The sequence below is a fragment of the Myotis davidii genome, unplaced genomic scaffold (genome assembly GCF_000327345.1).
Source record: "Myotis davidii unplaced genomic scaffold, ASM32734v1 scaffold933, whole genome shotgun sequence".
Classification (NCBI taxonomy): Eukaryota; Metazoa; Chordata; class Mammalia; order Chiroptera; family Vespertilionidae; genus Myotis; species Myotis davidii.
In genome coordinates this window covers 1,762,457-1,774,899 of record NW_006285240.1, presented here as the reverse complement: position 1 = coordinate 1,774,899, position 12,443 = coordinate 1,762,457, and the positions used below count along the sequence as shown (strand labels likewise).

Here is a 12,443-nt window from a genome sequence, read left to right as displayed (position 1 = left end):
GTGGGGGGGAGCGGAAGAGGGGGTAACATGGGGTGAATAGCTTTCCTTGGTTCATTCTGAGGCAGCAAGTAGCATTACAAAGTTCATTCTAACGCAGAGACCTTTTCCTGTGGGTGAATTCAAGGGGGAAGAATGACCACCACCAGCAGCCCCCACAATCCACAGAGCACCGTGGACCTGGGCGCCCAGTACATCACGCGCACGCCCCACTATGCCCAAAAGCACCAAAGGTGAGCTCTTGCGGGGCGGAATTTGCTGTATGATGTGAAAACGTACTGTAAACCACCCGTTTTTGACAGGGTTAAACGTTGCTTCTTGTAGGATAGTGACATTATTATGCTATTGTCATTTTCGTGGTATTAGCAGTAAGAGGTTAACCTCAGTAACATGGGAAAACTGTAATACATGCCTCGTACTGTCCTTGTGAAGCTCAGATGAGAGGTTCCATGGGACACAGCAAGGGCTGGTGAATGTGAATCACTATGCTGGTGATGAGCAAGAAGACAAGATAGCAGTGATGGAAGTCAGTCGTAACCAATTCGAAACGGTTGTACGGAATACCTTTCTGTTTATCCTTACTGACATTATTTTTGAAATGGACAAGAAAATAGGCCTTTGCTTAATGTAAGCAAAAGATTTATGGCTTCTCAAGACATTTCTGTTCTTCACCTGAATTGCAAATGTTATTATCACAAAACATGTTGACTTGACCCTAGGACAACATCTAATTATTATTTGGTATTATAATCTCTAAGAATTCTTGCAAGAGAATACGGTATGTTAGAGCTGATTATAGAATACCATTATGTAATATATGTTGATTTATTTCAGTTTTTATGATGAACTGCTAGCTCTTGGCATTTTGAAGCCCCTGACCTCTCCTATTGAAGGCACGGTGATGAAAGCAGGAGACTGTAACTTTGTGGCACCTCAAGGAGTTTCTTCAATTATTAAGCATTACTTGAAAGAATCAGGTGGGATTAGGATTTTCTCTCCCTTCCTTTAAATTAGCACGTTAAAACAAAAGTCATACACATAATCAGATATTCATACTTCAAAGAAAGGTATAAAGTAGATGTTCTCTTATTCACCACTCAATAGCTATTTTCCTTCTGCTAAAGTAACCCACTAATAACAGTTCCCAAGGTGTGCTTCCAGAGAAATGTTTATACAGCTATCAATCTACATGGCTATCTCTATTTTCTATTCATATAGGGTTATATTTATTCTTTTTAAAAATACACATGGGATTTTTTACATAAGCCGTTCTATACCATGCTTGGTCTATGTTTATAATAAATCTATCTATCTATCTATCTATCTATTCTTTCTCTCTCTCAAGCAGTACATTTAGTTAGATATTGTTCACCTCTCTTCAGGTGTCATCTGATCAGTTCTGAACTGCTGTTCCCTAAAACCTATTTGTAGTAAATTATAGTTGGAAAATGAATTTAGATTTTCTCTTTAAAATGGAGGAAGGCAGGGGATTAAGTTAAATAAATACATAACAGAAACACATTTGCTTTTATAAAATGTTTAAACCTTCATATTCTGATACATTTATTGCTATCCGCATATTTTTTAAAAAATTTATTAAATATTATGTGCTGGGTAAACAGTGGTAAATAAGAGATGTGCTTCCTGCCTTTGTTAATATAGAGTGAGGTAGAGAGGAAAGATGTTAAATTAATTACATATACACACAAAACACGTAATAAATGCTAAGAAGGAGTGAGAGCATATGAGGGAGTGTATAATAAGAAGGCCTAACCTAATATGAGTTTCAGAGGAGTGAGTGGGGGGAGACATGTCAGAGAAAGTGTCACTGAGGATCTAATGTCTTCATGGTACCCCAAAGGTAAGCACCAGTGAACTAGGCCAAGATAATGGCATGCAGTGGACACATGAGTTAGAACTGTTCTAATGTAGGAGCAAGTTGGTGCATTTGAGGAACTCAAAGGTTATGATGACTAGAGAGTAGTGAATGAGGGAGAAAGTGCTAAGAGATGAAGTTCAAGACTAAGACAGATCATAAGGGGCTTTGTAAGTAATGTTAAATATTTTATACTCTAGTAACTCTCGAGAGATTTTATGTAATTCTCTAACTGTTTTAAAATGAGTTTCCAGAGCCCACAGATTTTAATATGTGGTCCTTTGGAAAGTTAGTAATTACTTCCATAAGGAAAAGCTACTTTCCCAGAAACTTCACTCCTAGTAGTAGGAAAGGAGAACTTCTTGGTTTGTAAGAATGGTTATACTATCACCCCCTAACTCTTGAGATAGATACTCCTTTTGTAGTGGTTTTGCCCGTTGTGGTGTTGGATTTGGGTCTGTCATCTTTGCCAAGGTTCTCACACTTTAGTGTGCATCATTAAGCCTGGAAAGGGGGGATATGTTTAATATAAAGTGCTGGGCCTGATCCCCAGAGATTCTGATAACAGGTTTGGGTTAGGGCCTGAGAATATACATTTCCAACAAGTTCCCAAGTGCAGAACACGTTGGGGCCATTGGGATACAGGTCCAAGGCTGGATATGCAGAATTTCTAGGTCAGTGGACTTCAGTTCCCTTACGCACACATATATTCACCAGCCCCAATAACGAAGTATGCTCCTGTCAAAGGGAATATTATGTGAAGACACAACTGAATGAAACATAAAATCCGTTGACTTCATTGAGGTCCAGGTCAGGCAGGACCAGGACCAGAGCGAGGCAAGTAAGTTGGGGGTGAGACATCCTAAATAAACAGAACAGGTTGAAATGGAGCTGTGCTGGTTGGAATAAAGGAGCTGATGGGTGTTGAGTTGAAAGCTCTGGCTTTGGTGCCTTCCTAAGCAGGAGCCTTAGAGAAACCTTCCGGCAAGCTGAAGTACTGTTTACAAGCCCTTGCTCTAAGCTTTGAACAGAATGGTGCTAATTTGCATTTGCTTTAAAAATCTGAGTCTTTACTATATTGCAGCATTCTTTAAGGGACAGTGAAAGATGTAAATGTATATGAGATCTGGAGACCTGACTTGGGGAAGCCTAGAAGATTTCTGGGTAGATAAGACATACCTGTAGCAAACAGAAATTTTGAATGAGTAGTAAAAGCAGTGATGATCAAAGGATATCTCAGATGAGAAGGATCACCTTGAGTTGGAATAGCTACAAAAAGGAAGTTTCATGGCCAAGGTTGGACTTAAGCACATATTTCTTGGCTGGTAACATGAGGTTTCCCTTTCAGGGTGCTATTTTTCTCGTTTTATTTTTCACATCTTTCCTTTCTGTTCCTGAGGCTGAAAAAAAGTGAATTTGTTTTTAAATCTAAATTTTCTGAAAACTGGAATTTGAAGTGAATGCTAGTGTACCAAAGAGACTTACTGATTTAATTATATTCCATCTTTCAGTTTCTGACTCATAATTCATTCTCTTAAACCAGTGATTTTCAACCAGTGTGCCACAAGATTTTTTTTTTTAAACATACAATTCCTGACTATGTAGTCAGGGGCACTGACCTCTTTTCCATTAGATTGTCAAATAAAGAAATGACAACAGCCAACACAACAATAGCCGCCTTATGTGAATTAATCAAAATTATACCTGTAATTTTTTTTTTCAGATTGGTAAAAATATTTTTTTTCTGGTGTGCTACAGAATTTCAGCAATCAGTGCATGAGATGAAAAAGGTTGAAAATCACCATCTTAGCTCTAGCTGGTTTGGCTCAGTGGACCGAGCGTCGGCCTGCAGACTGAAGGGTCCCAGGTTCAATTCTGGTCACAGGCACATGCCCGGGTTGCGGGTTTGATCCCCAGTATGGGGTGTGCAGGAGGCAGCTGATCAATGATTCTCTCTCATCATTGATGTTTCTATCTCTTTCTCCTTCTCACTTCCTCTCTGAAATCAATAAGAATATATTTTTTTAAAAAGAAAATCACCATCTTAAATAAATATTGATTAAACACTAGTATGTGCCAAGTACTATTCTATATATGCTATATGCTATATGTTGAAACAAAACAGCCTTAATTACTGACTAAAAGAGAAAATATTAATCGAGTAATTACTCTAAGAATTATTAAAATACCTTTGTGACAAGTGTAAAGAAGGAACATGCAATGAGAGGATATTCTAGATTGTATTTCCCTTAACTCTTCTTAATAAAGATAATCGATCCGTTGATGAGTACTTGAATTTCTATTACAGAGACCTTTTTCAGGTTTAATAGAGAACAATACTTCTTTAATAGGTTGGTGCTCTTTCTTGCTGTTATTAGAGAGAAGAATTAAAACCTTTACTAAAATATATACTTGCTCTACAATGATAATGAGCTGAAAGTCAGAGGGATGCAGCTTCAAATTATGGTATGCCATTTCTGAATCTGTTTCCTTATCTGTCAAATTAATTGGTTTGTATATTAAGTGCTTGGCATAGTCTTGATATATAGTAGATGCTTCATAAAAAATAGCTATGGTTACTCTCCTTATTAATTGTAATAGTATTTCCCACTCCACACACACTCAGAAGGGACATTGATAGGCAGGTCCAAGTGTGACAGATGGAGAGGAATTCCCCCGAAGTGAGAAAGAAAGGGAACCCCAGGGGCTGTAAAGGACAAACTGCACCATTCATTCACCTGAATGGATCCAGTAGGCAGCCCTTCTCTCCCATTTATTCCTATGGGAAAGTCTGCTAATGTGAACATGACTTTGCTCTTGGAACAGGTGCTGCTATCTGTTTCAGACAATGTGTGACCCAGATCAACCTGAGAAATGACAAGTGGGAAGTCTCCAAGGAAACGGGCTCCCCTGAGCAGTTTGACATTGTTGTGCTCACGATGCCGGTTCCTCAGATTCTGCTGCTTCAAGGTGACATCGTGAACTGTGAGTCTCGGCCTGTGCTGTTTGTTTACCTCGGGGAATGGGATATATATTTTTTTTTTTTGAAAGAGCAAGAATTCAGCTTAACTCTCTTAGCAAAGGGTATAGTATGGATCCTACTGATTTGCATGTTTTATAAACGGATACAATGGCCTGGTTCACAGGATTAGTCTTGGTCAAACAGAAACACATAACGGAATTTTTTTTCTTAACCAGTTACTAGTTGAACGCTTTTCTTACTGCTCCTGCCTCTGAGAAGTAAATCATTTTGATGGATGCTCAGTAGTTTAGCCTACCAGAAGAGCAACCTCTTTGTGAGCGCCTGAGAAAAGGTTTTTCTGACACAGCATTGGTTATGTGAACCCCTGGCGAGCCTCATCTCGGATTGCTCTTGAGGAAGAGTCTCATGTTCCTCCCTGTTTGGGATTTGTTGGCTCACCTTTTACCTAGCTTATCCCCTCTCTTTATAAAAGCAGCTTTAAGATATAATTCACGTTCCATACAATTCATTCATTTAAAATGTACATTTCAGTGCTATTTAATATATTCACCAATATGCAACTATTCCCACCCCCAATTTTGGTCCGTTTTCATCACCCCCCCAAAAGAAACCCCACATCCTAAAGCTATCACCTGTGTCCCTCCATCCCCATCCCTGCCCCTAACCCTAAACAAGCTGCCATCTACTTTCTGTCTCCATAGATTTCCCCATTGCCTAGCTTCTTAAGGAATGCTCTTCTATGGTTCGCTTTGCCTCCACCTATGTCAGGTGTCACTAATTTTTCTCCTTTCATTTTGTCTAATTTGAACGTGATACGTCAAAGCCATTGGCTTCTAGAGGATTCCTCATCTTGCCTTGAAGCCCATGAGTTAAAATAAGGCAGAGCCTGGCGCTGCTGACAAGGTCTTGGGTCATGTGGGAATGGCTGTGGATATTGACGTGGCTGGAGCTTTTGACTTGTTGCTGACTGAAGGTGACATTGAATTTGATTGAGGAATGGCCTTTTATGCCACTATTAGAAAGAAAACTGGTATTAAATATAATTTATAGATCAGAGATTTAGAGCTGTAATAGAAATTGTTCTCTGAGGAAGAAAATTGCTGCTTATTACATCTTGAAAGTAATTTGCTGTTCCTTAAATATCAGTTCCACCACCCAGTAACAATATAACTTCTTTTCTAGTACAGTGTGAGGTAATAATGTAGAAGGGATTGAGATATCTATTATGTAGCTATAGGCAAATTAGGACACTCATGTCAAAGATCTCTGTCATGAGTCGACTCCTAGTCTGTTGCCAAAGTCACTTTAAGGTAGGATGATTTATTGCCATGGAGTCTGTAATAACTGGATTGATTTCAAGACTGTTGAATAACATACTGCAACATTTTACTAAAACAGTTATTGGTCAGTATATTCAGTTGTGCTGTAAATTACATATTCCAATTTCTTTTTTAATTCTCATCGAGGACATTTTCATTGATTTTTTTTAAGAGAGAGGTGAAAGAGAGAGACAGAGAGGGAGAGAAAGAGAGATGTGAGAGAAACATTGATCAGTTGCCTCGCCCACTTGCCCCAATATATATTTTTTTGAGTACTTGAACTGAGTATTGGGCTGAGAGAGATAACTTAATCCTCCTACTAGTATTGCATTTCTTTATATCTTTCTGGGGTTGGGAGGTAATTTTTGCTTTATGATTTTTGGTAATGATTTTATTTGATTCATAATATATCTGCATTACATTTATCTGGTACATCCTTTTTACTTTTCGCCTTTTAGAGATACTTTATTTTGGAGGCACCTTTATTCACTCATCTTTGAGTCTAGTAATTTCATAAAGATATATAGTAGTTTTGTGTCACTTTTGCAGGGGCATGGTATCCCATTTTTTACTTGAAAATTCAGCTTTCCCTTTATTTTCAGCTAAGTTTTCGTCTAATACTTGAGGAATTATTTCTGGTGCATTTATTATGATCTCAGAATATCTGAAAAAATATAAAGTATCTCCCTCCCATATCTGCCATTTTGTCTCAACTCATTTTCATCTTTGGGCTTTGCATTATTTTTTTAACTTTCTTTCTCTAGCCTTCTCTCCATGTCATCCGTGTAGTTTTCAAAAGTGTTCCTTTTGTTCCCTTCCTTGAGATACTCTTTCAAAGAGGTCTTACAATTCTTCACTGTTTTCAGGTCATTGCTTGAGGGTTTGTTGAACTATTCTGCTTTCTGGCAACATTTTTCTAATATATAATTCTCATCAGTTCATTTGTTAGGTTCTGTTATGTTTTGTTGTCTTTCTATATTTCTCTGCATAGGTCCCTCTCTAATCATTAGTTATCTTTAAATGGAGCTTTTTCTGTCAATTTTGTGAAGAATACTGTTGTCCGGAAGGGCAGACATTCAGTTAAAGTATGTTGCCTCAAAACACGGTCTGTATACATTTTGTATATATTTACCTGTGGGTGATTGAATGCTAGTGATTACTAATATGATAATATATTTATTAATGTGAAAGATTTCAAAATTTTTTAAACTTAAAAATAAAAAAGATGCATCTATATTTTTCAATCAACCAAAAATAGTTTGACAGAAACATTTTTACATCCGTTATTGCTTAAGATGATTTTTAGATTCTTTACATTTTTTGAATAGTCATAACTTTAAAAATGAGGATACTTTAGTCTTACTATTAAAAAGGATAATGCTGACAACATCTGAAAAAATGTATCATGCTGAAAAAGCCCCATTTTTTTCCTCTTTTCTTTTTTTAGTGGAGGAATAAGATGGAATATGTAGACTCTTTATGATGAAAAGTTTAAGCATGACTGACTTGGTACATTTGATTGATGGAATGGTTTTTTGGGTGCTGTATTGTCTCAATTAGAATTGGACCCCATGCAAATCATTCTGTGTTTACTTTCTTGTTATGAAATAACCCATTCTGCCAATAACCCCTTAACACAGTGGTTCTCAGCCTTCTGACCCTTTAAATACAGTTCCTTATGTTGTGACCCAACCATAACATTATTTTCGTTGCTACTTCATAACTGTAATGTTGCTACTGTTATGAATCTTAATGTAAATATCTGATATGCAGGATGGTCTTAGGCGACCCCTATGAAAGGGTCGTTCGACCGCCAAAGGGGTCGCGACCCACAGGTTGAGAACCGCTGCCTTAACAGAATGTCCTAACAATTCTGACACAATACCTGTGGGTCTAAAACAAAGAGGTTAAAAACATCTGCTTTCTCTTTATAAGTTTCAATCATGACCTCAGTATGAGGAATGAGCTAATTTCTTTTCTCTCTGTGTGTGGAGAATTTTAAATCTCTTGAGTATGTATTAAACATTTTCGGTTTCTATGAAGAGACTTACATTTACATAGCTATATGTTGCCCTCTAGTGGATATCGGTATATATTGCAGTTCCTGTCTGAATTTTTACTGGAGAGGACTATGAAGACGACTGAAATATCAAATATATATAAAACTATCACTATAATATAATTCACAAAACCCCATATTATTACAGGGAAACAAATTTAGGCCCATTCTAACTAATTTACATAAAATTGTTCAGTATCATTTTTCTTCTAATATTATGTATTTTTCCACTTCAATTGTATTTTATAATTAATATAGTTTATTTATGAAAAATTTGCAAGTAAAAGTAAAATAAAATATAGTCATAATTGTAGCTTCGTAGACATTATCCCAGTAAACACATATTTCTAGAGATTTTTAAACGTAGAAATAAAAATACATTTTTCTGTTTTCAAACTTTATAATATTTTAGGAATATCTTTCCAATGTCAATGAATGTTCATGGGTGTCATGATTTTTACTGCATACTGTTCTATTCTCTGGATCTCTCTTGAAGTATTAAAACAGTTGGATAGATATGTTAGGTTTCTAGTTTTATCAAGTACTGCTTTGCGAGGGCAAAGCTGAAACAGGTTTTCTTCCCCAAGTGCCTTTCCTCAGGACAAGCTATTTTGCTATAGAATAAGGCCCTCTTCGTGACTTTTGTCTTAAGTTTTCTTAAATCATCTATGTTTTATTTCTTTCTGTGTGTTCTGTAATCAGGTTTCATGAAAAGTTCCTGTTGAAATATTGATTTGAATTACATTTAAAGTGTTAATTTAGGGAGATTTAATGTCTTTACAATAGTGCACCCTGCATCCAAGAAAATCAAACAATTCTTCATTTATGTAGGTATTTCTATGACCTTCAGTACACTTTTGTAGCTTTTAATCTTAAGATCCTACATATCTCTTATTAGCCTTATTATGTAATCATTTATGGTATTTGTGAAGATTGTGAATAATGCCCCTTTTGTTATCTTATGTTTACTTATGTTTTCAGAGAATACCACCCAGCTGAGTTTCTAAACCCAACATGGAAAGTCTGTTTCTTTTGATAGGGGAATTCAACCTATTGATTGCAAAAACTGCTATCTTTCTTCAACCTTTCCATTGATGTCTATTATTTATTTTACTTTGTTTTTCCTCCCGCTTTTTTACATTGAAAAAATGTATCATGTATTTTCTTCTATTTGTCAACTTTATCAAGTATCACAATCTTAATTAATGAATGACTTAATTCACTGCGTAAGGTGTGTCCTTTGTGGTCGGATATAAAGCGCATGAAGCCAGGAACTAGCCCTGACTTACCTGTCCCTGTTTTCTCAGGATTCCTTTATGAGTGCCTCATGTATGGTAGGCCTTTGGTCTCTGTTTACTGAATGAATGAATGAATGAATGACACAATCTGAAATCTCGAAGGACAGGCAGAAGAAAAGGAAGGAATACTTTGGAGAGGAAAAAGGATCTTAGCAAAAATTGGAAATAGATGCGCTTGTTTTGTATTGTGGGGACTGAAAATAGACTGACCGGGAGGAAAGGCTTTGCGGTGGGGAATTGGGAGAAATAAAGCTGGAAATGTGGATTAGGGGCAGAATGTGTTGAGCCTTGAATGTGAACATCTGTTGAGCAAACATCAGAGGTCCTAATTCACCAGAAATACTGAATCTACCTTTTAAACCAGGCTGGATACATTGAGATGGTAAATAACTCTACCTAATGGGATTGGGAGGAAGAAAACATTTGCAGGATTTGGGGAGGGAACATTGTTAAAAGGTTTTTAATCTTAACATATGCACTATCCTTAGACACTTAGAACTTTAGTAAGCTATACCACAAAAACTTATAACTTATTGCATACTACAGAATATAATGATAGCATATTGTTCATAATAAGCACTTTCAACCTCCTTTCTACAACTTCTAGGATCTTCCATCATCATTGATGGAAAAATGGGAACCAATTCTTTTTACTAAAACAAGTTTAACTTCTTCATTTTCCTTGACATTTGCTGAAAATTTTATTAAAAGCACAGGAAACAAAAGTCTTCTCCCCATCAAGTAACACGCTTCATTGCTTTTTCCAGCAGACCATTGCCGCAGGAGGGGAAATAATTCACTTTTTAAACTTCTTCAGATATTAGCCGCTCTGTTGGGCTGACTGCAAGCTTATGAGCTGAGAGTTGGTTCTGCTTAATCTTTCATTCTTCCTCTAAGTGCCTGAGCGGCAACCCAAGCTAGTGTTTGCCTCTCTGCCACTCCAGAAATGCAGGCGTCAGTGGAAATGGAGGAGACTCCCACCCATCTTGGAGTTTAGAGTGACCTGGCACTGCTGTTACTTACCACCCACTCTAGGTCCTGGCAGGACAGAAGCAGTTCCCCTACTTGTGTCCCTCTGGGGAACTGTGTTGGGAAAAAAAGAAGTCAGAGGGATAACCAGATGGTGGTGATGAGAACCAGTATCCAAGAACATTTTGGGAATACTTGTTAAGCACTTTACCGACATTGCATCATTTATTCTTCTCGCCCACCTCCCAAGAAGTATTTCATCCCCATTTCATAGAAGAGGAAAGTGAGAAGCAGGGAAATTAAATTAACTTGTCTAAGGTCACATAGCTCTTGAGTGACAGATCTGGGATCCAGATCTTCTCCAAGCTCTAGTAACTGGGCAGTTTACCTTTTTAAAAACATATATTTTTATTGATATCAGAGAGGAAGGGAGAGGGAGAGAGAGAGAGAAATATCAATAATGAAAGAGAATCACGGATTGACTGCCTCCTGCCTGCTCCACACGGGAGATCGAGCCCACAACCTGGGCATGTGTCCTGACTGGGAATCGAACTGTGACCTGGTTCATAGGGAGATGCTCAACCACTGAACCACGCCGGCTGGGCGTGAGGCAGTGTACCTTTTGGTGCCTGTACCCAGCACAAATGTGTGTGATCGCCCCATACCTGATATAAATGCATCAGCGATGATGCTATTTTGACTTTTTTGTTCTTGTACACATGCTGCCAATAGATATATGTTTGAAACTAGGCTTCCAGATTGCACCTCTAACAGAAGATCCTTTCTTAATGCTGCCTTCAGAACTTATAATTTTATTTTTAATTCAGAGTTCTTTGATACCAAAAGGCTTTAAAAAGAAATGTCAGAACTAGAGATGAGGTGAGATGAAAGAACAGAGAGCTATAATTTATTGAATTGCGTCATTATCACCAACTGAGTCACCAACTGAATTCAGTATAACTTCTTCCCATCTGAGCTGGCAAAGACACTTTAAAGAGAGAAGAGATTTGAGAACTAAGAATTTTTGTTTTCTGGCACAAGTCTCTGAAGATTCAAATGAAATGTGCTAAACACAAATAAGAAAGTATAACCACAATCAAAATCTGATGTTAAAGTAAAGGTTTGTTTTTTTGTTTTTTTTTCTTTTACTTTATTGTTGACACTATTACAGATTTCCTCATTTTCCTACCTTTTGCCCATCCCCACCCAGCCCCCACCCCCTCTTCCCTCTGGCCATCACCACACTCTTGTTTGTGTCCATTGGTTATGCATATATGTTCTTTGGCTAATTCCTTTACCTTCTTTCATTCAGCCCCCCTTCCCTCCTAAAGTAGGAAATTTTAAATATTAAGATTAAAAGAGAGGAAGGGCGGGATTAAGGAATACCACCATTCTGCACTGGACTAGCTTTTTTCAAAATTTGTTTATTTTTTCACAAATGTACCTCAATTTAGAAGTTTTTTATTCTATTGCATCAGATGAATGAGCCATGGCTATATGCTGACCAGACATTCTGGTCAGTCATCATTCTTCCGAAGTACCATTTCCAGAGTCTGACATATTCTCATTCTAACTTGAATGTTTGCTTCTAGAAAAGAATGAGAGAGAGACTCTAAAGAGAGTATTTCAGTAGCTAGCACAAAACATTCTATGTTTAACAGTGTAGGAATCTCTGTTGGTTTTGAGGAAGCTATTTAAATGTTGGTCTCTCCTAAAATTTCTTCCATGAATTAGCCCCCTCAAAATCACTATACCCAAAGCAGAGTTTCCTTTCCATTTCTGTGACTTGTTAGATTTTTTTTTGCATCTTAAAATTTTACTTGCCATTGGCATATGAAATCATGACATTTTATTCCAAGAAGAGAAATGAAAATCCAGTTTTACTGTTTTAAATGGTAATATTAATCTTTTATTCAGATGTTTAACTCATTATATATATATA

The 12,443-nt window shown here is 37.1% G+C and overlaps 1 protein-coding gene and 1 pseudogene across 2 annotated transcripts in view; both read left to right on the top strand.

Annotated features, from left to right (window-relative positions):
- Positions 1-39: 39 nt before the first annotated feature.
- Positions 40-12,443, top strand: part of RNLS (renalase, FAD-dependent amine oxidase) — a 215,524-nt gene continuing 203,120 nt past the window's right edge. The window contains exons 1-3 of one of the 2 annotated variants that reach the window (XM_015558831.1): positions 40-230; positions 832-974; positions 4,700-4,858. In XM_015558831.1, coding sequence (XP_015414317.1) covers positions 133-230; positions 832-974; positions 4,700-4,858 — 400 coding nt within the window. In that variant the 5' untranslated portion in view covers positions 40-132. The remainder of the gene's footprint in view (positions 231-831; positions 975-4,699; positions 4,859-12,443) is intronic. The other variant, XM_006755852.2, reaches the window with a different exon arrangement.
- LOC102757017 overlaps positions 5,778-12,443 on the top strand; it is an 18,994-nt pseudogene continuing 12,328 nt past the window's right edge.